Source organism: Haliotis asinina, chromosome 14 (assembly GCF_037392515.1).
Source record: "Haliotis asinina isolate JCU_RB_2024 chromosome 14, JCU_Hal_asi_v2, whole genome shotgun sequence".
NCBI classification, from domain to species: domain Eukaryota; kingdom Metazoa; phylum Mollusca; class Gastropoda; order Lepetellida; family Haliotidae; genus Haliotis; species Haliotis asinina.
This window is the reverse complement of record NC_090293.1, coordinates 24,967,372-24,994,336: the sequence shown is the minus strand read 5'-3', so window position 1 is coordinate 24,994,336 and position 26,965 is coordinate 24,967,372. Positions and strand designations below refer to the sequence as shown.

Sequence of the window (26,965 nt, the reverse complement as noted above, 5' to 3'; positions counted from 1 at the left end):
TCTTGGCAATAAGTTTGCAATGATCAATTCATTGCATGTGTTACTAGAACATTCGTCCTAGCTAACTTGAGCTGAACTTTGAACAGGGAAGCATGACTAACCTAAATAACGCCTACCGAATGACTTGCAGTTTCCTTTCCTTCATACAAGTATTGACAAGGGGGGTAACTGCAGTGCCGGCGATAACTGCGGTCGAAGGTTACAATACAAGAAAGATGGCGAACTTTGCAGAGGTAGGGAATATTGACTATAATATATTTCCAGAATCAAACTCTCGTGATGAATGTTAGCACTCATGTATATGAACCTTATCGTCATTGCTCCTGTCTGAGAGTTGTCGACATACTGTCATAGCAAATATATTCATGTTAACGTATTTATCAAGCTCGAGATAATTGACAATGTTCTGTTCATATCCGTTGATATCATTACACAATCATACGACGTGCCAGCCATCGTGCGGTTATGTTGAATTTATATATGCTTCAGATTAGTTCATTTGTCCTAAAGATGCACCAATCATTCGTCAAGTTTTGCATCGTATGTGGCAACATTGCCACTTTTTACGATTGTCACCTTTGTGAGATCAGTCAATCGTTGATGTTTCTGAAGACCCCATGCAGTGACTGTCAGCTATGGATGCATATATCCCTCATTCCATGACCTTTTAGGTAAGAGTTCCGCCCGTACCCCCAACCCTAATCAAAAGCCAGAATTACAAACTGACATGCATACTTCATCCTAAATGTACATTCAATAAACTGGATTCATATGAACTAGATCAGGTATAACAAACAATCAATGAACTTATTTCATTGCTGTAATATTAAACCAGGGAGGGTGGAAATATTCTAAGTGAAAAAGAGCGGGGTACGGGCGGAACTCTTTTTTACCATTCACAGCACCAAATGTTATCACCGTGGAAACTTGAGGTTCAACACAATCTTTCTAAATTCTAGCTGACTAGAACACCAGTGATTTGACAACAGTCAGCTGATGTAGTATATATTTTTTTTAAATAAAATGAGTTGGATTTCACATCAGTGTGAAGAGAATTCCAGGTCTGTCATAGCATGTCAGTTTGATACTGGATGAGTGGGTGAGTGACTGATTGAATATTGTTTTATGCTGCTTTCAGTAGTATTCTAGCAAAATCACAACAGGACACCAGAAAAGGATTTTTGAGGAAAGTGTATTGCAATCAAAAAATAAAAAACAATCAAAGTCTCTAATTTTTTATGATAGTTTCTTAACTTTTATTGATAAGTTGGCTGTTTTCTGAAATGAGTTAGGCAGCAGTCAGCAAGTTCAGCAACTAGTACATCTGCCTGAATTTATTGAAGTTTTTTTGCAAGCATATAAAATCACATTTTCAAATGGAGATCATTTTACAGTGATTCTGAATGTAATATTCAAGTTGATTGAAACTAGGATGGCAGGATCACATCAACCAGTTCAACTGAAATCACATCAATATTTTTAGTGTTTTATTGTTCAGCCTCAATAGAAGAAATAAGAATATGCATGAACAAATATTTTTTTCACTAATCGTGCTAGTTTTGTAAATCACTAAATGGTTATTAAAGTGTCTAGGACTTGCCTTATATGTTTGGCATTTAATGCCACACCCAGCAATGTTTCACTTATATTGTGGCAACTTTGTAAAGAGTCAAATCTTGACCAGACAATCTCATGATCAACAGCTTTGTACCAGTATTTCTGACTTAAATAAAGTCACTTTGCTCAGGAAATAAAATTTAAATATGTACACCTTTAGTTGAAGAAAGGTCAAGCTGAGCTGGCATTTTAGGAATGAGCAACTGAAGAGACTGAAACCATCTAGCAAACCAGCAACTTTGACTCTATCCCCAATGGTCTCCACTCCTCAGTCTGCATTAATAACGATCTTGGAGGCCTGACACTTCTTCTTGGTAGATAGTGGGAATCGGAGCAACTTTTTCTCTGCTTCTCTGCTTCAGTGTTCACGAACTCTGTCACTTCAACCAACCTTCTGCTACTTCGATGGTCATGTGGCTGCCAAGTTTTGTCATGGTGTTGTTCTTTGTATTTAGAGTGGCAGGGCATCCCAAACCATGGTGTGGACAGCGCCATTGGTAGTCAGTTTCATTCCTACATCTGGCTTTGACACTGGACTGTTAGTTGTTCTGAGCAAGATACTGACCGATCTCTGTTGTTGTCTATTAATTTGATCTCTGCTCATGCGTTCGCCATTGTGATGACATTACAGGGCTAAAGTTTGTCCTATATTTGGTAATACCTTAAACAGGCCCCCCTAAGTAATTGAAGGAATTACAGCAAATTTGAAGGAATATCATCTCAAATGTAAACAAACGCAGCCCACTCGCGAAACAATTGCAGCGATATCGGTAGTTTAGCGGTAATAACAGAAATACATCGGCCCTATCGGAAGCAATGTCGGTAATACTGGAAACACGATCGGCCATCTTCGGAGATTTTTCGGTCGCGAGCGGAAACTCACGCACCAAAACATGGCGTCGTTGGAAGAAGCACCCGTCTCGGTGAGATTTGTTTTTAGTTCGTACTATTACATTTTCATACTTATCCATCTTCGACCACCCGCGTTGAATGCGTTTAGGTATGAGGTGTTGTCAGGGCAATAGCTTATGTTTTTAGGAAAAGATTGTCACTGCAGAAGAGTGTCACAAGTCATGCCCCTGGAGATTGTTTACATCTGAACATCGAAGTCGTGCCGATGATTACGAACATCATGAACGTGCGCCATGAAGAAGTTTATGAGCCATAATTTTTCTTGCTTCGAAGTGCAATTGACAAATTTAAACACATTTCACAAAACAATGATGCGATATCTGGCGCACGTTCGTAATCATCGGCACGACTTCGATGTTCAGATGTAAACAAACTACAGGGGCATGACTTGTGACACTCTCCTAGAGTGACTATCTTTTCCTAAAAACATAAGCTTTTGCCCCGACAACACCTCATACCTAAACGCATTCAACACGGGTGGTCAAAGATGGATAAGTATAAAAATGTAATAGTAGAAACTAAAAACAAATCTCACCGAGACGGGCGCTTCTTCCAACGACACCATGGTTTGCTGCGTGAGTTTCCGCTCGCGACCGAAAAATCTCCGAAGATGGCCGATCGTGTTTCCAGTATTACCGACATTGCTTCCGATAGGGCCGATGTATTTCTGTTATTACCGCTAAATTACCGATATCGCTGCAATTGTTTCGCGAGTGGGCTGCGTTTGTTTACATTTGAGATGATATTCCTTCAAATTTGCTGTAATTCCATCAATTACTTAGGGGGGCCTGTTAAAACCATTTCAATATCTCACTTTATCACATGCATGAAAAATGTGAAGAAATTAAACTAGTTGTAATACCACATCAATTCGTAGCACTTAAATGCAAATCTCAAATCTCTATCTCAGCATGCACTGTTACATTGTCCCTCTGTCGAGTGTGAATGCAAACAGAATATCTTACTATACTTTTTGCATAGTAAAGCAAACTGAAGTCATACATTTGTATCATTGTAATTACCATATGTCCACTGAAATCTATGGCGTGACCTCATGTTATTATTTTGCCAGTTTGATACCAGTTAAAGTTCTTGTCACATCTGGACAATAAAGCAAAGACTTAATTATTTTACTGCAGTCAATATGTATTTTTTGAAATACCAGTTGGTGTCCAGTGTTAACCGTAAGAGAATCATTGAGCTCACTGTCCGGCAGAACACATAGAAGTCCTTATTCACATCAAGGAAGAGTTATTTCATTTTTTCTTTGATATATATTTACAGTAAAAGATTTATTATTAGTTTTGTTCATAGTTGATATGTCCAACCTTGATAGAGCATGAAGATCATGGTTGGAATTGATCTTCAGTAACACCATGCATGTCATGAGAGGCTACTAGAGTCAGGTGGTCAGGCTCACAGACTTGGTTGACACAGACTTGGTTGTCATTGTATCCCAGTTGCCTAAGTCAGTGCTCATGGTGTTGATCACTGGATTGTCTGGTTCAGCCTTTAATATTTCAGACCACTGTCATGTAGGTGGAATATTGTTGAAAGCAGGATAAAACAACAAACCGGTTTGTTTGTTGTCTGTCGTGCTGTACATCCACACCTCTTGTGAAACATGGCCCTCCCCACCACCTTAAACAATGTATGTTAATCATTTGCAAATGAAAACCATAAAGGAAGAGTTTTTATCAATTTTGTTATTTTTCAATTAAATTGACTGCGTTGCTCTCTCAATTATTTCCAATTTTCGTACACTAAATTATCATGTGTTGTAACAGATGGTTTTTGTTCAGTTCCATGTGCTACTGGAAAACTTATAAAAACAGATACAGGGGTTCAAAGACCCCATCGCCCGACGTCTGAGACAAGTCTGTTTTCATTTCGGACAATCAAATAATTGTATCTTACTTGTCCATGGGCTATTAGATTATTTCTGCTTACCTTTTCAAACTGCACATAAACTTGGATTTCATTTCATATCTGTTCAAAATGTAGCCATTAAATTTCGCAATGATGATAAAGTAAGGTTATCTTTATTGGCTATTTATTACTTTTTGATGAATAGTCCAGTAAACTATAACATCAAATACCATGTGGATGTATTCTTTCATGATTACATCTTCATGGTTACTGGTATGTCATAAGAATTAGTCAGGACAAGTTACTTTCTTAACGTCACTTGCCCTGTGGCATGTCGCTTTTTGAAAAAGTTTTGAACTCCTGACATAAACATATTCTGAGAATATACTTGTCTCTGGATAAGTGTGGAATAATAATGATGATAAGAAATGAAAGGAATTTTACAGGTTACTCAGATCAGAAGGTCGTGGTGATCTTGATGAAAGGTTTGAAAACAGTTGTGGTCTGTCCTCAGCGAAGTAGAAGCTTGTGGCACCATGGATCTGTGATTCTATTGTGTACTTTTACGTATGATAATTTATTTGATGCACAGCAAGACTCATGATGAAAGCAAGACATTTCACAGCTGAGGATGCCAAGGTAGAATGGATTTTGTTAATGGCAGTGTACAAGCATAGTGATGTCAGTAAACTAGGTGAAGTCATTCACTAAGTCTGCCAAGATTCTGTCATTTAAGGAGAAAGTTTCTGAGAAACTGTGGCATCTTGTACATATGCAGTGAGTGAAACAGAACAGCAATCCAACCTCCCCCTTTGGCTGGACGAAGTTAACTGGTCTTGCAAAAAATGCAATTGAAACAGAAGGCCATTTTTTGCTGCCTAGGACCAGTCAGTTCCCACTTGCAATCAGGACCCTGCACATGTCCTGGATGTTACGGAAAATGATCCGTTTAAACTTCTTTGGAATAGGCCCTTATGCAGCCCCAAAAAATTCCTGTCAACAAACCCGATCTAGTCCTTTTAAAAAAAGTCAGACCTGGAAGAAGAGCATGCTGAATATGCAAACCTTGCTTTTAAAATGTCTCGCTTTTATCCGATGTAAATCATCCTCAACCTCGCCATTGTTCTCTGTGCCACTGGTTTGGCATGTAGGAAGCTCATGGCACAGGTCAGGAGTTGGCCTGGGTTCTTCTGACCCTTTGGTTTACGCAGAAGGCTGCAGCATGTGGACATCTGCATATTCTCCAAAAGGGTCTTGTTGGGTTTGACAATACACAGCTTCCTGAGAGAAGTCCTATTCTGTCTGGGCTGCATGTAGAGTGGGCAAGGGCCCTGAGCTGATGATGATACCTTACCAGCCTGACTGTGGCAGGATCACCTACCCCCTATCTTCTGCATTTATCTTAATCTATAAAACAGAATAATTATAATAATGATAATAGTCATATCCGTATTCATATTTGATGGTCATTTTCCAGTGAATTTGTTCAAAATTGTAATTTATCAAAACCAGTGTTGCAAATTTATCACGCTGAAGATTTTGTAACATCTGCTTTCCATTATTAATGCACACATCACAATGTTTTGTAAGTCCATATATTATCCACCTGTCCTTATGATAAGAGCACTAAACTATTACATATATACCAGCTGGTTGTTGCTCAGTTACTTACTGGTACTATTACTACTAATAGCACAGATGAGGCCTGAATATTGCCTACGTCAGCTGTGAATAACTTTCACTCACTCATTTTGTTATTGTGTTAAACTAAACCTTTGAAGATCTGGGTTAGAATTGATCTTCAGTAACCCATGCTTGTCATAAGTGGAGACTAACAGTCAGGTGGTCAGGCTCACTGTCATCATATCGCATCGTACGTATCATCATAGATCAATGCTCATGCTGTTGATCACTGAATTGTCTTGTTATTCTCGGTACATGTCCAATAACGTGTCTGCTTTAAAGTCTTGTGTGACTGCTGCAGCAGACAGATTTAAGGATTTAAGGAATTCTTTTGCACATGGGAGTGGTGGGGTAGCCCATCAGTTAAAGGGTTTGCTAGTCAAGTCTGGACCAGACAATCCAGTGATCAACAACATGAGCATCGATCTCCGCAATTGGGAACCGATAACATGTGTCAACCAAGTCAGCAAGCCTGAAAACCCGATCCAGCTAGTCGCCTCTTTCGACAAGCACAGTCACCTTTTATGGCAAGCATGGGTTGCTGAAGGCCTATTCTACCCCAGGACCTTCATGGGTATCAAAGGTAAAAAATCACTGACATGTTTGTAGGTTATTGTATTCCATGTTGATGAAAGTGACTGTGTCTTACAAACAAGGCGTGATAGGGTAGCCTAGTGGTTAATGCGTTCACTCATGTGGTCACTGTATGTGAAACCCATTTCTGGTGTCACCCTACTGTGGTGTTGCTGGAATATTGCTTAAAGCTGTGTAATACACAGCTCACTCACATGTAGGAAACAAGTCCCAATGCTATCCGTTCTAGCCCTGTTCATGTATGTAATCTCAAATTAAAAGAAAGTTCCAATGCTAACATGACCCAGTTGTCTGTCATGCTGCAATTCAGTAACGTCCCTTGGACTATAATGGTGATTTTTTTCATTCTGCTTCGCCCAGTTATGTTTCAGTTTTGTCAGTATCTTTTTTGTGCTCACACATTTCACCCAAAGTCTGAATCTTAAATAATTTGGGGATTTCCACCCAACCAATTTCACTGGTTGATCTGTAGCATGAATTTACAATGTTGCTAACCTAACAATAGAAAACTCATGCAATCACATGTGATATCACATAACTGATATGATTTCATTTATTGTTTTTATAGACCTGTAATGCATTTTTCTTATTTAGAAATTGGAGTGTTGATATTAGAAGTCAGTCTAAGCAGTGATTGAAATAAATTTTCAACTCAACCTGACAGCCGGGCTGGTGGCTCATAAATGTTGCCTGTCCATCTTGAAAGTTGCCTGCCCACCTTTTTAACTTACTTTTTTTTGCAATAATTTACAAAAGCGCCGCCATTTTGTAACAAGTACAAACCAGTAACTAACCCTCTCTTTGATTTGCTCTTATTGAACCATGTCACTACAGATATCCAATCAGCCAGTTTTAGTGTCCTATTGCTATCTTCACTGGCGGAAGAGTTGTCCATGTATGTTATGGAATATACTTGTAGCTTTCATTCATCTTTGTTAAATCAAAATATGCCATGACAATTAAAATGGAGTGATCGTCCTGAGAGCAAACTGAAAGTAGGTCAACCCTAAAAATTTCAGCCAGGCAATCAGGCTGGTGGAGAGAATTTACAGGCAGCCCGACTCAAAATTTACCGGCCACGGGCAGTCGGGCAGGCCGTTATTTCAATCACTGAGTCTAAGTAAACTTAGTCTCAGTGTATTTCATTACATTCCACCACTGAGTCTAACAAAACCTAGAAGGTCGGGTCAGGTAACCTTTGAGCGACCAATGACTATCCAATCAAACGCGAGACAGTTAAATAGATTTAACCAATCAGACAATGGCTACTATTTAGGGATTGGAGGGACTTTCAAAATATTCAGGTCACTGATATGGATCTCTCCACAAACAAAAATAACGCAATTATTTGACCTACAGTATATAGGGTTTGGGGTGTCTGTTGACATGGTTACCATTAGCTAATGTTCATGCAAGATAACATCCTTGAATATTGCCAAAAACACCATTTTCAGCAACTGTTTACTCACCGTTGTCATGGTTTTACGTATGCCGTGTGCATCACCTGGAAGCGAGCTTACACTAAATAGCATTCGGAATCGTTCAGGTACGAACCTATTCGAGATAAAAAGTTCAAAAGGTATGTGCTAATATCCACTTTCGCAATTTGGTAAGCTGTGTTCTGATTGGTCAATCTCAAAGGTTACCTGACGCAACCTCCCATAAGGTTTTGTTAGTAGTGGAGTGTAATGAAAAGTACTGAGGATAAGTTGACTTAGACTGTATTAGAAGCCAGCCATGAACTGTGAAATTCTCTTCCAAAGAAAATCAGGAACATGTCATTGAAAGAAACTTTTAAATCACTGCTAAAGACTTGTCTGTTCACTGCTGTCTTTATGTGAAGGCTATATGCACTATTTCCTTCCCCAATATTCGCACTGCAACACTGAGCATGTCTACGTTGGATACTAGGCACTCTGTGAAAACAAAATTATTATTATACGCAACTCATTTTACAAAACAATCTTAGAACTATGACCGTCATAAGTCTATGTCAAGCTATTGGAATTAACCCTAAGATCGTGTGTAATGATCTGGGTGCCATTGTACAAAACATCCTTGACACTGCGACAGTCGTAAGTCTGTGTCAAGCTTTGAGACTTACAGTTACCTTAACCCTACCATCACTCTGTGCACCATGGAACAGTTGACTCTTCGTATGGATTGTTACTGACCTACCTCTCTCAGGACTGATATTGTCTGTGTTGCATGCTGTGTGTTTGGTGGAAGTATAAACAACAGATGTGAACTTTTCTCAAAGAGTTTTTGTTTCTACATGGTAACCATTGCTGACATGATTTACTTGAAGGTTGTGCGGTCACTGAGGCAGGTGTTCAGGACAGGGCGCACCAAAACCTACGAATGGCGATACGCTCAGCTGTCAGCCATGTTGAAGATGATGGATGATAACAAAGACCGGATCACAGCAGCGCTGAAAAAGGACCTGAACAAGGTAGGAATAGCTACAGTCTGGCACCTTTTTAGTTCCTCTATCTTGTCTCATTCATCAGCTGTCTCGTCCCGAAATCCCAACTCCTGGGACAAGACAGTTTTCATTTTGGGCAAACAAATTATGGTAGCTTACTTGTCTGTGGACTACAAGATAATTTCCACTTATGGTTTCAAACTGCACATAAACTTGGTTTTCATTTCATATCTGCTCATAATGTAGCTATTACATTTTGCAATGATAATTAAGAAGAGTTATTGATCCTTGCTAGTTTTTGCTTCTCGATAAGAGTAGTTCATTAAACATTAACATCTAATACCATGTTGATTTACTCTTTCTTAATTACATCATCATGATTTTTGTCAAAAAAAAGTCAAGGCAACAAGGCAAGTCATTGCCCTGTGGCAAGTGTCTTTTAAACGAAATTTTTAACCCTTGAATCACCACCCTGATTCACAAACTTGCCTACTCACTCACTCATTCACAGTGTTTCCCTCCTGCCCCCCTCGCCAACTCACCTCCTGATTCACCTCGGCTTGTACACACTTCATTCCTCCAGTGCTAATTACCCCCTGCCTTCCAAGTGTCCATTGCTATTCCCATTTTGGAAATTGATATGCCTTTCATTTGCCTTGTGCTAAATACTAGTCTGTGCGAAGTAGGGATGAAGTGGTACAATCCTACCATAGTACCATATGTATTGGTTTAATATGGCCTTTGGTCCAGTGCAGTGTATGAGATAGGATCATAATGCAGAAAATTCATATCATGGATTTTGACAAAATGGGTCTATTTCTAGACATTGTAGAAAGATTTGAAACAGTTAAAAAAATGACGGAAAACCAAAAAAGTTCTACATGTGACCCATATGATAAAATGGTACATGACCTCACAATGCTGAATTTGTATGGTGACAGTATTTCGCAATGCACTAGATGAGCGGAAATCTGATTACCATTAATTCATCCTTTTGAAAACGTTTGAACATACAGCAATATCGGGTAGTTAGGAATGGGGACACAGCCATTTGGAATGAAATGGTTTGCTCTTACCACTATACAATACGTATTGCAGTACAAGGTCTTCGGTTGGTTTTATTTGGGTACGAGGTATATGAGATATGATAATTCTACACAAAATATTTACAAGAACCAAACATTAATACATTTTGAGTAAATGATTCAATTTGTAGAAATTTTAGAAATTTTTTTACAAGGTTAATATATTGATGTACAAAACCAAAAATGCTGAAGTTCTTGATTGCATTATGGTATACTAAACAGAAAGCAAAATACCTCAGCTCTACTAATATTGTGGTATACCATTTCACCCTGCATGAAGTTACTGTTATAACTCCTAAATTTTCCATCTTTGTTGTCTTATCATTTTTCATTGTTACATGTTCACATATCTGTCGTGTACATCGTAATATTCACTTAATTGATGAAGAACTAAACATGTAATCCAAAACATTTTATTCATCATCATGAAGAAATTGACATCCATGAATTATCTCCCTTTCATATCGATGTCATCTTGTACTACCCTGATCCACGCATTAACTTTAGCAATAACATCAAAAAGAAAAACCTTTCATGTTCGTTCATCCCATACAAACCATCACTTTGCCCACATCATATTCTCTAGTAGTTTCAGTACTGTTTATTTTCCTTTGAAGCACAAGATAGAATCGTTGATCTTTGAGTTCAACCTTTGCCGCAATGAGCTGATTCTTACTTTGAACAACCTCAAGGAGTGGATGAAGCCAGAGAAGGTAATTTTTTCTGTAACGAGGAAAGAAAAAAAAGATTTAAGGCCAGACCATTTTTATTTCCTGTTTTACAGATCTGCCTACCATATTTTTTCAAGAATAAGAAAAAAATAAAGATTTATTTACCCCAGTCAAAAAATAAAATCCTAATGTTTTTATTCTCTAAAAATGTAAACTCACAAGCAAATACTTTTTAGGTCATTTTTTACCCATATTCACTTCATAAATTGCCAAAAATAAAATGCTTTGAGCATTTAGAAGGAATATTACTTTGACTGAACATTTAAGTTTTATTTTTTCCCACCTCCCTTCAGGTTTTCAGAGGACAAAAATCCATAGAACAAGAAATAGAATTGGTTTGGCCTTAAGTAAAATTTCCAAACTATTTACAGTGGTAGGATATAGAAGAAATTGACCTTGAACGTCTGTTAACCAAAGTAATGATAGACTGATTATATTCCTTTTGATCTTATCTCTTGATGTTTTTTGTTTTTTTCTAATCCTGTAATTCTGAAATTGGTGAAGGACCTGCCTTTTGGATATGTAGTGTTTGAGAATGGTTTTGCAAAACTTTTAGCTTTATTTCAGCAATATCATAGCAGGGGACAACAGAAATGGGTTTCACACATTGTACTCACATAGAGAATTTAACCCAGATCTTCGGCGTGACAAACCAACCCTTTAACGACTAGTCTACCCCACCCCATCCCCTATGCAGTGTAATGATATGTAGGGTAGAGTAATTGCTTGTCACACCAAAGCCCTTAGGTTTCAACAAAGGCACAGTGAGTGAAGCTCATAATTTATGTTCTCAGTGATGATATTGCAGGAATATCTTTACAACCAAGTTCAAAAACGTACCCAAGTGCATGTTTTTCAGAATTGTTTGGGGGATTGTAGGGCAGTCAAGTGGTTAAACCGTGCCTCAAGCTGAAGATTCTGGGTTCGATTCCCCTGTTGACAACCATGTGTAAAACCTTTTTATGGTGTCACTTGCTATAATATTGCTGGAATACTGCTAAAAGTGGCATAAAAACCTTACTCACTCACTCACTCTAGCATGTTGGCCAACATACTGCATAGTGACCTTGACCTTTCTGTATCAGGTGAAGAAGGAGCTGTTGAACGTGATGGACAAGTGCTACATCCAGCGAGAACCGTACGGTTTGGTTCTGATTCTTGGGGCTTGGAACTACCCCATCCAACTGACCATCCTGCCGATGATTGCCTCTATATCTGCAGGTGAGTAGACACACGGTGGGTCGGGAAGATGGGAGGGTGGAAAAACCCAGTCCAACTGACCATCCTGCCAATGATCACCTCCATATATGCGGGTGAGCAGACACAGGGTAGGTTGGGCAGATGGGAGGATGGAACTACGCAATGCAGCTGACCATCCTGACAGTGACTGCCTCCATATCTGCAGCTGAATAGTCACAAGAGTGGAGCATAGATCTACCCAGTCCATGTGACCATTTCAGGTCTCTGTAGATCTTTGTCATGAGAAGATGTAAATTGTTTATTGATAATCAAAGCTCTGCATCATCAGCAATAAGATGGGATCCCCATCAACATGATTGTGGCTTTATATTTCAACTGTTGCTGTGGTAACTAAGTGTGTTTGTTTTTCAGGAAACTGTGTGATTGTCAAGCCTTCAGAAATGTCAGAGCAGACAGCCATCCTGCTAGAAGAGATTGTGCCCAAGTACTTAGATAATGTAAGGCACATGATCGCAAGCTATTTGCAAGAAGTAGCCATTAGTACATAATGCTATTTAGAAAGTCATCAAATGTAACATGTGGTATTTGCAATTACACTTTCTCAGATTCTTGTGCAAATTCTGGTACTTTTTAGTATTTGAACTGACACTGTCACAGTCAGCAATGTAACACACTAAGCCACTTGTAGAACCTGCAGGTTAGATTGCTGAAATTGTACTGGCAACTAGGTACCTGATTCTGAGGCTGGGTTCAAATCTCAGATACCACTCAGCTATCAGTAATGGGTATTTTGTGCTGATTCTCAGATTTCTGCTGATATTGTCTAGATCTGTTGAGAAACACTGAATTCCATATACAATGACACAATATTAAGTTCTCAGCTGAAAATAGGTCTTCCTGTTTGCCATCCCTGGCTATACTCCCAGAGTAATGTTACTGTTGGCACTCACTGTCAATAAGTGTCTTCTTATTGGCTGTTGCTGATTCAGGAGTGTATCAAGGTCATCAATGGCGGCGTCCCTGAGACAACAGGCCTGCTCCAGGAGAGATTTGATTACATCTTCTACACCGGCAACAATGTTGTCGCTAAGATTGTGATGGCTGCTGCTGCTAAGAACTTAACTCCTGTCACACTGGAACTGGGAGGGAAAAGGTAGGACCTTAAGTTGGAATCAGGGCCTTGATTTTTGAAGCTCTCTTAGCGCTAAGATAGCCCTAAGTTAATGTTAATGTATGGCACTTAAGACTCCCTTAGCACTAAGAGAGCCTAAAAATCTGGATCTTAATGCCACCAATACTGAAAGTTGTTGACTGCTGTTTACAAGAATGTAAAGCTTGCTAAAACATTTGAAAATGTTAATCAAGGGTGATCATATCATGCCAGCATTAAACAACTACTCTTTGTGTCACATAATTAAACAGCATTGCAACTTTGCAAAAGGAATGCACAGTACACTTGCCTAAATTTCTGTGCAGTCTCGTTGAATAAGGATACATCAGGTGAAATCAAATATCGTCTGAATCAAACTATGTCCTTTATTTTCTTGTAGTGTTTTAGACAGTTAAACATTATTTGTGAATTTTTGTTGAGGTCCAGTCTGTCAAGCTGGTTGTGTGTTTCAGCCCTGTGTATGTTGACCGAAACTGTGACTTGACAACAGTTGCCAGGAGACTTGTTTGGGGGAAGTTTGTCAATGCTGGACAGACGTGTATCGCTCCTGATTATGTCATGTGCCCGTCAGATGTCCAGGTACAGCTACAGCCTCAGCAGCTATACTGCTCACAAGAAGTTAAAGAACACCCTTTTTATATGATTTAGTTGGGTGTAGTTCATCTGTTATGTCATGACCATGTAAAGGTGTCTAATGGGATTGAGTAGTCAGGCACGCTGATTTGGTTGCCATGTCTTTGTGTCCCAGTTGTGTAGGTTGATGCTCATGATGATTGTCTGGTCTAGACTTGATTATTTACACACCACTGTCATTTAGCTTGAAAACTGCTGACTGCTCCATGAAGCAACACACACACAAACGAAATCATGACAGATGACTGTAGCCATATAGTCCATCAGATAATGGTATAATTATGCATTTTCATGTTACAAGCATGAAAATTGGCAGGTATGTTGCTTATACCATAAATGTAGCCATATATTGAATAACATGCTGAATGTGTTGGTTTATCACATAATGGTAGGTGTCATCATGTGATACTTAAACCAATCCTGTAATAAACTTGGTATCACAATGTAAGAAATATGCATATGAGATCATCAAGCAGGTACTACTTTCAGAACTACTTTCAATACTCAAAGCTTTGTCTGCTTAAGAAGCTGCGTTTATTTCATTCCAAAAATGTTTTCTCATGAAATTCATAATTTGGTTTGGAAATGACTTGTTAATTATGCATGTATTCAAGTTAACTGTTATTTCTTGTTCTTCTTTGAACTATGAGTATGAACCTGTACAACTTTTGTAGTATATTTCCTTTATGTCTGAATTTGTATCTGTTCAAGGACCCACTTATTGAGGAAATGAGGAAAGTGCTTGTTGAATTCTTCACTGAAAAACCAGAACAGTCAGACAGCTATGGTCGCATTGTGAATGCCAGACATTTCAAGTGAGTTCACTATTTCCCCGACAGTGGAAGCTGTCAAAACCAGCATCTGTCCAATCCGGCAAGTTGCCAACACCGGCATACAATCTCAGCATACATTTACCATCAGCTCTACAATCCAGCACTTTTTCTCAACCGGATCATTTCTTCTGTCCCAATGAGTGCCAGTTTAGACAGCTTCCACTGTAGTAGGTACATTGTCAGTAGTTGTTGGAGATACTATCTCCAGATGGGACCTGTTTGAGAGTTTTTGTTTGTAGTTTAACACTATGCTGTGCAATTTTCCAGCCAGATGACAATGGTTTGTAAATAATCAAGTCTGCACCAGACAGTGATTATCATCATCATCAATCTAAGCAATTGAGATACCATAACACATGTCAATAAAGTCAGCAAGCCGTACCATCCATGTATCTGAATCACTGCTGAATGCAGTGCTGAACAATCAACCAATCAGTCAACGAACCAACAATCCATCCAACCAACCAACCAATCAGTCAACGAACCAACGATCCATCCAACCAACCAACCAATCAATATACACTACCTCCAAGCACATAACATATCATAAATATGTTACAGATACTGGTATGATGTCTGAGTGATATATCTGTTGCAGGCGGGTAGAGAAGCTGTTGACGGGGGTAAAGGTTGCTATCGGTGGTGTCACAAAGGAAGAGGAGAAATATATCTCCCCCACTGTTGTCCGTGACTGCAAGCTAAGTGATGCAGTCATGCAGGAGGAGGTAGGTAACCAGGCTGCCTAAACATTATACGGCCAGTCAAGTGATAACAGAAAACACTAATTATGGTTATTTAACCATATATAGCATGCAGTTGTTTTCTCTACTTTTTGACAAGCTAGCATCAGAAAGCCCTGTTTGCTTTACCAATTATTTTATATCTTTTATGTGAATAAAACAATTGTTGTGTGCCTAGAGCCAGGGTTGGACTCGCTGACTGAATTTGGATTTGTGCTGCTTTTAGAAATATTCCGGCAACACCATGGCAGGGGACACCAGAAGTGGGCTTGACACATTGTACCCATATGGGGATTAGAACCGGGGTTCTCGGGCTAACAAGCCAACACTTCAACCGCTAGGCTACCCCATCGTCCCTGCAGGGTTTGAATAGGACATGATTTTTTAGAAAGATGTTGTAGACTCTGGGCCTTTTGACGTCAAAGCTTGTACAGTTGAACAACTCTCACTTGCTGCTTTAATAATGTGTAGAAGAAGGTATTTATGATACCTGCATATTAAATGATCTTTTACGCAGATATTTGGACCTGTCCTGCCCATCTATATTGTGAAAGATGACAAGGAGGCGGTGGACTTCATCAACGACAGGGAGAAGCCACTGGCCATGTACATATTCTCCAGAAACCAGCGCATCATTGACAATTTTGTCAACAATACCAGCAGTGGCGGCATGTGCATCAATGATTGCATCATGCATGCATCCAGTGAGTGTCCATTTATGTTGTCTGCCATCATATAGCTGGAATATTGACGATTGCCGCATTAAACAACAAACAAAGCATTGTTTTCGCAGGTTGTTAAACCCCTCATAAACTCTCTACAAATGTCCAAAAATATTATGGTTATATTCCGAAGATAAGAAAGTAAAACTGGTTCATGGTCTTGTGTTGACAATTAAAGTGCATACGTTTTGTGGTTGTCATGGTAGAAGTCTGTTGGCGCCTAAATATTCAAACCTGTATCACACAAGGAGGCAATATTGTGTGTGTTTACAGTGCTAACACAGTGAGAAAGTAAAGGAATGAGATTGCCTGAAACTCTGACAAAATCCAAGGAGGGTCAGAGTACCCCACTAGACAAACACAGAGTCAGGAACAGACACACAGGCAGACATCTTCATACTTTTCTAGTTGGCATTTGTAATCTGAATAGGTGGCCATTTATGTAAAAGACGTAGATTCTATCTTAGTGTTAGAGTTTTCCAAGACGCAGCAAGTTTCTTTTAGCGTACTACTTTTCTTTCTTAAACCAGAGGAACTGCAATATAATAATATGCGTAAGCCAAGATATCTCCCATTCCTGTCTAGTCGCCTCTTATGACCAGCATGTTTTACCAAAGACCAATTCTAATTCATATCATCTTGCATTACACATAACGAGAGATATTATGTCACCAGTTTTCTTGTACTCTGCTCCAGCTGAATTTTGACAATAAGGGAGAATTACTATGTTCTGTGTCAGTGCCCTCTCTGCCATTCGGAGGTGTCGGTCACAGTGGGATGGGAGCATACCACGGCAAGTTCTCGTATGACACCTTCAGTCACCGGAGATCCGTGATGCAGAGAGATCTCAAATTGGACTCAGTCAATGCGTACGTCCTTATGATGAACTTGATTATTCACAGGTTGATGTCTGCATGATACGTCCCACTGTTATCACCAGCTTTTAAAACATTTCATCATACCTAGGTGTGACTAAGGAGGGGGAAACGTTTGGGAAAACTATATAGTCTGTTACTACATACTGTAGTGCAGTATTTTTTCTCCGTGAATTGTCTCATTTGAAGTGATTTCCCAAATGATTGTATAATTTATGTAAGATAAAAACAAGCGGAAGTGGCTTCAGTCTCTGTAATAATTGACAAAAAAACTAATAAGCCTGTTAGTGTTAGAGGTAATAGGGGCAGATAACTCTGCGTCAAGGTGATGGAATCTGGCACTTCCTGTATTTTGTACTGCGTATTAAGCAACAGGAGTCAATATATAGAACTCTCAATAATCACATATTCTGTCAATGCATTGATAGTTTTTCGTTTCTACCGTTGCTTAATTGCTATCAGAGACTCGACAGTTGCAATACATTAATAATTCAAAGCATCATTACAGCCCTATTCATACCCATATGTCTATAATTTTATATGACTTAATCTATTACATGACAGATTCCTCCACATGATCTATCGAGATTTTGACTCCCTTGGTTGATGTGTTTTCACAAATTTTTTTTTAAATATATTTTCCACCGCAGGAAATTATTTACATGAGCAGTAACTGATTTGTATGATAATGGGCTTGTTGCTGTTCCAGAATTCGCTATCCCCCATACACTGAGAAGAAATTTGGCGTCATCAACTGGTTGACGAAGAAATCTGTGAAGAAGACTGGGGTCATGTCCTTCTTTCCCCTGGTCCTGTTCGGAGCTGTCTTAGCCTTCTTCCTCAAGGTGAAGGTCAAGCAGTAGTGGGGGCACCTGCTGTCTGTTACCAGTACCAGTTACTAGACATGAGGTTATTATTGGTCACATGTTGCCTCACTGATTAGACTTTTGAACTTTTAATGAAATCAGTGAGCAAATTGTTAGTTTTACTTACAGACTAATATAGATGGTAAGGAAATACCATATATCTGAAAATATTAAATAAGTATTTGACTTGAGTGAAATGGTGGCTTTAGGACAAAAGATGACATAAACCTTTTACTTGACAAGCAGTCTTATGAGACCTTAGTCCTTGTTAGTGAGATACAAGACATGAAGACATTCAGATCACAGCAAATGGATACTTTTCGACCTTTACAGAAAGTTGGCATTATTCAGACAGAAAGCAGCTTTCTCAGGCTTTACTGTAATAATTCTAAAATGGGAAACTTCCATTCCACAACATGCTTGAAGCAATATTCCTACAAAATCCAAAGCTCCTAAACTGAATATGGACAAAGATTTTTGTGGGGTGCATATATGGTTGAGTGTGTACCTCAGTGTCCACAGCCATGGAAAATGGATGTAAGCACTATCTTTAACATCAGTTTGAAATGGCATCTCCTCAGACAAATGTGTCATCGAACAAAACACCAAGATCAGATTTCATTGTGAATTCTGGACCAGAAATGCTATATGCTCTGTCTAATTTCTGACTGATTTTATTACAATCAAAATATCAATCACATTGTCTTAAATCAGTCACAGCATGATATGTTATTATTATCCCCCAGTGCAGGGGGATATAGTATAAGGCTCCTTAAGTATGTACGAAATGGAATAAGTAAAGAATGGTTACCTACATTTTTTTCATGTTTGGAAACTAGTTTCATCACAATGCTGGTCATGTTTGGTGACCTTGACCTTCGTTTCAAGGTCTGAAGGGGACTTCAATATTTTACCCTTGTCAGTGAGATATCTCAAGAACCAGTTGCTGGATTTTTCTTTTTTCATATTTGACACTAAGCTTTATCTGGGGATGGCATAGGGCCCAGATGAGTTTGGTGACCTTCACATCATTTTCATGATCCCTACAACACTTTGAAGGTTTCAGCATGAAGTTTGATTGGATCATTTGCAGCGGGGGATTATGTGTTTCACATGTTGGCAAAATAGGCACGAGAAACAAACATCCTCTGGCATTCTTTGTTACTGCCAGGAGATGATTGGTTTATGTGCCTGTTTTGCCAATATATGAAACCTGTTTAAGCATACCACTGATTAACCATGAGATACATCTTAGTTGCCAGACATTGATAACATGTTATGGTCTTATAATCAGAAAACCATATCGTTTTTTGTATTTGACATCAAGAACAGGGGACTGAACTCAAAACCTATTATGCAAAAGTTCTGCAGCAACTGACTGACTTAAAGAAATAGGAATCTCAAAAAACATCTGTCATCATCCATTATCTCCACGTATTTTTTATGGTTCAGTAACCATGATGTAAAAATTAAGACTTGCCTAAATCTGTTATCATTTTATTTGGTTCTGGAAATTTCTGTAGTGTTGGGGACTTGGTTTCGTCAGGATTTGTGTGTCACTTCAGATATTCATGTTTTCCTCTACCTAGGCGGTGGGAGTTCAAGCAAGATGGCCAGCCCTGAAGGAACAATAGATGGCGCCACTGATGTACACACAGATGTGTCGCCTGGCAACAAGACATGTACCTCCCTGGGGAACAATAAATCATCCCAGCAACAGTTTTAAAGAGAACTACATCAGATATTTCATCAGTGACAACTGAAAGAATGTTTTGTTTTGTTTTGTTTTGATTTTGTAAATAAATCCTAAATAACCGCATTCAGTACTAACTCAGGCCAGCAAGGGTTATCAATATTGACACCTTGTTTCATGACACTCGGGTCACTAAATCATAATGTACGCCACACTAATGATGATGTTATCATGATGACATCATCTTGTCTAAGACTGTAAAACACTGTAGTCTTTAACATGGGATAGGTTTGTCCGCGCCATAACCATGGTTTCAGCAACATGATAAATTTCTTAATCTTGCATTGTGGTATTAAGCCGGTCTTTCTGACTATGTTGCGATGTGTATGACGATGGTTTGAAGTCCAACAGGACAATTTGAACTTAACGCACATCTGGTGGTCTGTAGTAACAGGGTAGAGGATATGATATGTATTTCTGTTATTTATTGTGCATGTCGATATGCCCAAATGCACTTGTTAATCTTTCCACTAAATAGTCGCATTACTGGAGGTATTTTGGGAAATCATAAGCCATTTTAAAAGGTAATTAATAATAATTAGCAGTATTTAGTTTTTTAAGAATATTTTAAGTTTGTTTGAAAATTATATACTGTCTTTCTTAATGAACTGTTGGGTCGGTAAATTGATATCAGTCTATTTCATCTTTTCAAAACCAGCATTTTACTGATTTCATCGTACAGTGTCATGACATTTGGTTGCAAAGGTACAATTACAGTGCTGCATCCAATACAGAATATTCATACTGACTTGTTACTATACCCAGCTACAGGCAGTCGAGATCGGGCAAAATCCACCAGCCACTCACAGATCCACTTACAACAGCTAGAGATTTTACAACATGAAGCTTATATGCCATAATACAATAAATCATCAAAAAAGTGACTTAAAAAAAACACTATTTGCCCATCTGTAAAATATAACACATTATGATGTGTGACCTTCAACCATGATCAGTACATGTTTTGACATAACACCCAAGTTATATACAATATATTACAGCCATGTATTAAAGATTCACGTAAAACATGCTGCTAGTGCTAAAGGAAGTGGACTCTGCTATATTGTAGTAATGTTTTATTGAATGTGCCTTTCTTATTTACGGGACAGGTTTGTTTGTTAATATTTGTCAAATTGTCAATTTCATGTAAGTGTTTGTCAGAGACTGTTACATGAGGGCATGAAACTCACAAAACTTTCAGACAGACCACAGGGCTGGTTAGATGTAATAAAATGACAGCCCTGAACAAAACTTACCCTTCCACAAGAAATACTTTGTATAATGAAATTAATGCTGATGAAGATAAATTACAGCTGATGAATATCTTCATATGCATGTCTGAATATTAGCCTGTCTGTCTAGAAGGTGAATTTGATAATCAAGGCATCTGTGTTGAAAATATCCCATCCCGGGAGGTCAGCCAGGCAGGTATTTCGAAGACTGGTAATATTCATCACCTTTACAATCATTGTTTAATTGTCAGACATGTGATATTTGTATGTGATCTGGTTGAAGAGTAAACAGCCATGACAACAGCTGACTTGCTTGTTTTGTGTTTATGCAGAGGAGCAGTGAGTCTTGTGAGTGAGTTTAGTTTTACACAGCACTCAGCAATATTCCAGCTATATAGCTGAGGTCTGCAAGTAATCAAGTCTGGACCAGACAGTCCATTAATCAACAACATGAGCATTGAACTGCCCAATTGGGAACCAATGACATGTGTCAACCAAGTCAGCAAGCCTAACCATCCAATCTCATTAGTTGCCTCTTACAACAAGCATAGTCGCCTTTCACAGCAAGCACTGGTTTGCTGAAGACTTATTCTACCCCGGAACCTTCATGGGTCGGGACTCTATTAATGAACTATTAGGATCATAAACCAATATGTTAATGAAGAGCAACGACAAAAGATTTTATAAAAGGAATATGATCACAAATCAGTATCCATATCATGCCCTTGAACCATTGTGATCTTGAATCTTTGTAATCATGAACTATTATGATCATGAACCAGGCTATTGATAAAGCAGTAATCCTGTTATCATGAATTCTTTGGATCTAACATGATCATGAACATGATCTGGGATTACTTAAATAGTAAGATCTTGGTTTCCCAGAATGAGTGTGATGATTAACTGGTATGACTAACCCAGTTATCATGAACTGGTGCGATTGTTAACCGTTGTGATCATATACACGTCATTAAACAGCTTGATGAAGACACGATTTGATTATCACCTGGCACTACCTGAACCAGTCAGACCATGAAGCATCATTATTCTGTGTTCATTGCGTCACGTGACCTCCATGATTGGCCATGAAAATGCATTTTCATGAACTGTTATGACTGGAAAATTGTGCTAGTAAGTTCAAGTGTCATCGTGAATCGGTTTGATTTCAGACTATTGAAAACGTAATCTGGTAGTCCCTACTGGAAATAACCCGTTCGGGCAGTCGGGCAAACAGGTATTTCGAACGCTGACACTAACCACTGTAACCCAGTTGGTATACTGTGTCATGCTTCAACCAAGACAAACACAGAGGGAACAGGTCAAAATGGCCATTTTGACTTTTTTGTGGCCATTTTGACTTTTTTGTGGCCGTTTTGATTTGGAAGATTTATGGCCATTTTGACGTGTGGCCATTTTGACTAGGACCCAACACAGAACCGTCTCAGTCGTTTCTTACCACAAACATGAGTTGCTAAAGAGCAATTCTAAGTCGGGTCGGTTATAGATCGAAATAGATGACTGACTGGATGGCCAGGTAGGACTTGTTGACCGCATGTCATCTTGTTTCAGTAGCGTCCTGTTAAGGGCAAACAGCGCTGCCCCCACTTTGGGAATAACAGAATACAAACAAAAAATTACTACCAGGAATAAACAGGATAAGAATGTCGGATCATCTTGATGTCTGAGACCAAATTTTCCTTGGATCGAGTTGTGGCAGTGGCCAAAGAGTCTGTAAAATCTCAAGTGTAAAGGGAACTAACTTCTGCAGCCTTATCATGCAGACGTCACTGACCTGTACAATAACACGTCACATGTTGTCACCAAACTTTGGTCAGTTTGTTGTTAAATGCCACAAGCAACCATTTTTACAGGTATATAGCGGTCTGTCAATGATAACGTCTAGACCAGACAATCCAGTGATCTACAGCATGAGCATCGATTTACGCGATTAGTCGCCTCTTACGACAAGCATGGTTTGCTGAAGATCAATTCTAACCCGGATCTTCACGGGTCTCTCACCAAACCAATCACGTTTGTTTCTCTGTTGAGCTTTGCGACGGACGGACGGACGGACAGGCGTTTAGAAGGTCGCCGGATCCTAATACTAAGTGTCACGGGAAATGATTCACTCATGCCGAATAATTATCCAATAACATCTATATGGTTTACACGTCAAACGTTACAGGGACCATGATTTCTATAAACTTTTGATAGACCAATGCCCGTAAGAGTTCTTATTCCATTAGAGGACAGGGGGAAGCCCCCCATCATCCAGGCTCTGGCAACTTTCTGTGGACACCAGGAATGGTCTTCATGATAAACTGTTGTGCCAGAAAGTCTATAAGACAGTCTTTGAATAGTCATCCATCAAAAACTCGAGTCTTTAAACCTACAATCGTTCATAACCTTATGAACTGTGGTAATTCTACAGTTTATCGTAGGCGTGTGTTATTTGCTGTTTAACGCCGCACTCAGCATTATCATCCAGTCACGTGTCGGTGGTTCTGTAAATAATTAATGCTTGGTATACAATGGCTGGCATCATACCCCGATTGCATTGATCGATGCTCATTATATTGATCGTGGATTGTCTGGCCCAGACTCGATTTGTTACAGACCGACGCCACATACACATACAGCGCCACGTATCAGGAAAAAAGTAATAATTAAACAAAACAAAACAAAACAACAAAAAAAAACAAAACAAACAAGTGTACATCAAACTGTATGCTTACTTCTCATTGCCGAACTGGTAGTTGTTTTACATTTGAGGATTCTGTGCTAGAATAGGTCTTAAACAACCTGTGATTTTTCCACTAGACAAGTATAAAGACTGGACGCTAAGTTTCTTGGACTTCTTCAAGGGTACTCAACCAAATGGGTCGCTGATCAACTTATCAACCAGTCTAGGTTCCAACAGGCAAATAATTAGCGAGAGTGTGACGTCAATTTAACTCACTCACTCACACATGAAGCTGAAACCTGACAGGGTGTCAAGGACTACAATGTACAAGCAAGAAGCATCGCACATTTGTCTGGTACAAGCCCGTGAGTGTGGCCAATGCCGTTAACGTGAGTGATATCATACTATCCAAACAAAGTAGGGGATATTCCATATTACGAGCATACCATAAGCCAATACTATAGGTCTTAAACAACCTGTGATTTTTCCACTAGACAAGTATAAAGACTGGACGCTAAGTTTCTTGGACTTCTTCAAGGGTACTCAACCAAATGGGTCGCTGATCAACTTATCAACCAGTGTAGGTTCCAACAGGCAAATAATTAGCGAGAGTGTGACGTCAATTTAACTCACTCACTCACACATGAAGCTGAAACCTGACAGGGTGTCAAGGACTACAATGTACAAGCAAGAAGCATCGCACATTTGTCTGGTACAAGCCCGTGAGTGTGGCCAATGCCGTTAACGTGAGTGATATCATACTATCCAAACAAAGTAGGGGATATTCCATATTACGAGCATACCATAAGCCAATACCAATGCATATGAGAAAGTAATATATATCCATACAACTGAACGGAATGGACAAAATATGTCACACTTTCCCCTTAATTTCACTTCATCATCTGTTTCCTCCTTGACTTCATCGTTTGCATACATCAATCTTGTAAATCCAACATCCCCTACTTTTTTAAATATTATATTGACAACTGCGCAGATCGATGCTCACGATGTCAATCACTGGATTGTCTTGTCCAGATTCAGTTATTTACGGGCCGTTGTCGTGAAGCTGGAATATTGCGGAGGGCGGCGTTTGGTTTAAAAGAAAATTTATAAAGACTGAATTAAGTAATAGGCATTTTACCAGTCACTGTGCAGTATTATACTGCAGTCATTCCTACTGTGATACGAACAGTCGTGGGTGGCACTGGGCTTATATTACATGGCTAAAGAATACTCGACGGCGTGTGGTTGTTTTGTTTACACGCTACGTTATACAATATCTCGATGTTGGTGGGTTGAACCTTTATCAGATCATCGCTCGTTCTGGAGAACACCCTAAACGTCGTCGTTTTTGCACAGTGCACGTTGTGACACTGGAGATGACAGCAAAATGTCAAGGAAACTGGAGAACATGTGGTGAGGACCCCTCGCTGTTTGGATCATGTCGGCCGTGGAAACAGTCTGAGAGGAGAAGGAAGACGGCTGTCTGTAGAGGATGTCGTAAACCAACTTTATGGTATATGACCTTTAACAACAGTCGTGTTGTGACGAGCCCTTGCGCAATGGGCTCTGGATGGGAGACCTGGGTGGGAGAAGGTGTGGGTGCACGATGGGAGACCAGCGTTGTCAGGAAGGTGTGGGTGTACGATGGGAGACCAGCGTTGTCAGGAAGGTGTGGGTGTACGATGTGTGACCAGGGTTGTCAGGAAGGTGTACGATGGGAGACCAGCGTTGTCAGGAAGGTGTGGGTGTACGATGTGTGACCAGCGTTGTCAGGAAGGTGTACGATGGGAGACCAGCGTTGTCAGGAAGGTGTAGGTGTACGATGTGTGACCAGAGTTGTCAGGAAGGTGTACGATGTGTGTCCAGTGTTGTCAGTAAGGTGTACGATGTGTGTCCAGTGTTGTCAGGAAGGTGTACGATATGTGACCAGGGTTGTCAGGAAGGTGTACGTGTACTATGGGATACAAGGGTTGTCAGGAAGGTGTACGACGGGATACCAGAATTGTCAGGAAGGTGTACGATGGGAGAACAGTGATGTCAGGAAGGTGTAGGTGTACGATGGGAGACTCAGTGTGCACTGATCGGACAGTGTTGGGTGTGGCCACCATTGTCATCGATCAACGCAGCAGGAGTGACACCCGAAATTCCAAAACAGTCAGGTGGATGTGTTGGTAACGACCAATCAAAGATTTCCCAAACGAGTTATAGGCGTCCCGATGTATTCGTCGGTCCGTCTCACCCCAGTGAAGGGAGTAAGTTTGGTTTAAGTCGCGTTTAGCGTTATTCTACCAATAACACGGTTCGTGACACCAGAAACCGGCTTCACACTTCGTACCCATGTGGAAAATCGAACCCAGGTTCGGTGTGATGAGCGAACACTTTAATAACTGGACTACCCCACTGCTTCTCCCAGCCAGGTGTTAAGAGGAACAGATTTAGAGAAACAAGTAGAACTTCAGGGGTACATTATCCTGCTGCAGCATGGGGTTTCGTCCCTTCATTTTCATGAATATTAGAACACGATGTGCCATGTTTATGGCAACAAACAGTATCACTGATAGACAGGAGCTCTGTTTATAGAAACAAGCAGAATTACTGGTAGATAAAGGTCACGTTTAAAGAAACAATTGGTATTAGTGGAATACAGGAGCCATCACTATGGAAACCAGCAGCATTCCTGGTGGACTGGATCCCTGTTTATAGAAACAAATATTATTGCTGGTTGACAGGGGCCTTGTTTTACCGGTAGACAGGAGCCCTATTTATAGAAACAAACAATATTACTGGTAGACAGGAGCCCGTTTATAGAATCAGAAAGTATTAATGATAGACAGGAGCCCTGTTTATAGAAACAAACAATATTACTGGTGGACAGGAGCCCGTTTATAGAATCAGAAAGTATTAATGATAGACAGGAGCCCTGTTTATAGAAACAAACAATATTACTGGTAGACAGGACCTCTGTTTAAATGAACAAGCCGTATTACTGGTAGACAGGACCTCTGTTTAAACGAACAAGCCGTATTACTGGTAGACAGGACCTCTGTTTAAACGAACAAGCCGTATTACTGGTAGACAGGAGCCATGTTCATAGAAAGAGGCGGCATTACTGTTACACAGGAGCCCCGTTCATAGAAACAGGTGGTATTACAGATAGACTGGAGCCCTGTGTGTTTTTTTCAAACAAGCAGCATTACTGGTGGACTGAAGAAATGTTTATAAAAACAAGCAGTATTACTGGTAGACAGGAGCCATGAGGACCAAGTCAGTGAGCCTGATAACCAGATCCCGTTTACCACCTATTGCGACAAAGTACCCATTCAAACCCGGATCAT

General features: G+C 39.6%; 1 protein-coding gene across 2 annotated transcripts in view; it reads left to right on the top strand.

Moving 5' to 3' along the window:
• Positions 1-21,249, top strand: part of LOC137262280 (aldehyde dehydrogenase family 3 member B1-like) — a 93,048-nt gene extending 71,799 nt beyond the window's left edge. The window contains exons 2-14 of one of the 2 annotated variants that reach the window (XM_067800094.1): positions 214-233; positions 8,984-9,127; positions 10,803-10,898; positions 12,002-12,137; positions 12,528-12,613; positions 13,106-13,269; positions 13,740-13,866; positions 14,632-14,735; positions 15,352-15,478; positions 16,011-16,197; positions 16,955-17,084; positions 17,800-17,935; positions 19,546-21,249. In XM_067800094.1, coding sequence (XP_067656195.1) covers positions 216-233; positions 8,984-9,127; positions 10,803-10,898; positions 12,002-12,137; positions 12,528-12,613; positions 13,106-13,269; positions 13,740-13,866; positions 14,632-14,735; positions 15,352-15,478; positions 16,011-16,197; positions 16,955-17,084; positions 17,800-17,935; positions 19,546-19,590 — 1,500 coding nt within the window. In that variant the 5' untranslated portion in view covers positions 214-215 and the 3' untranslated portion in view covers positions 19,591-21,249. Of the gene's footprint in view, positions 1-197; positions 234-8,983; positions 9,128-10,802; positions 10,899-12,001; positions 12,138-12,527; positions 12,614-13,105; positions 13,270-13,739; positions 13,867-14,631; positions 14,736-15,351; positions 15,479-16,010; positions 16,198-16,954; positions 17,085-17,799; positions 18,000-19,545 lie in introns of those variants that run through there. The other variant, XM_067800095.1, reaches the window with a different exon arrangement.
• Positions 21,250-26,965: the final 5,716 nt, after the last annotated feature.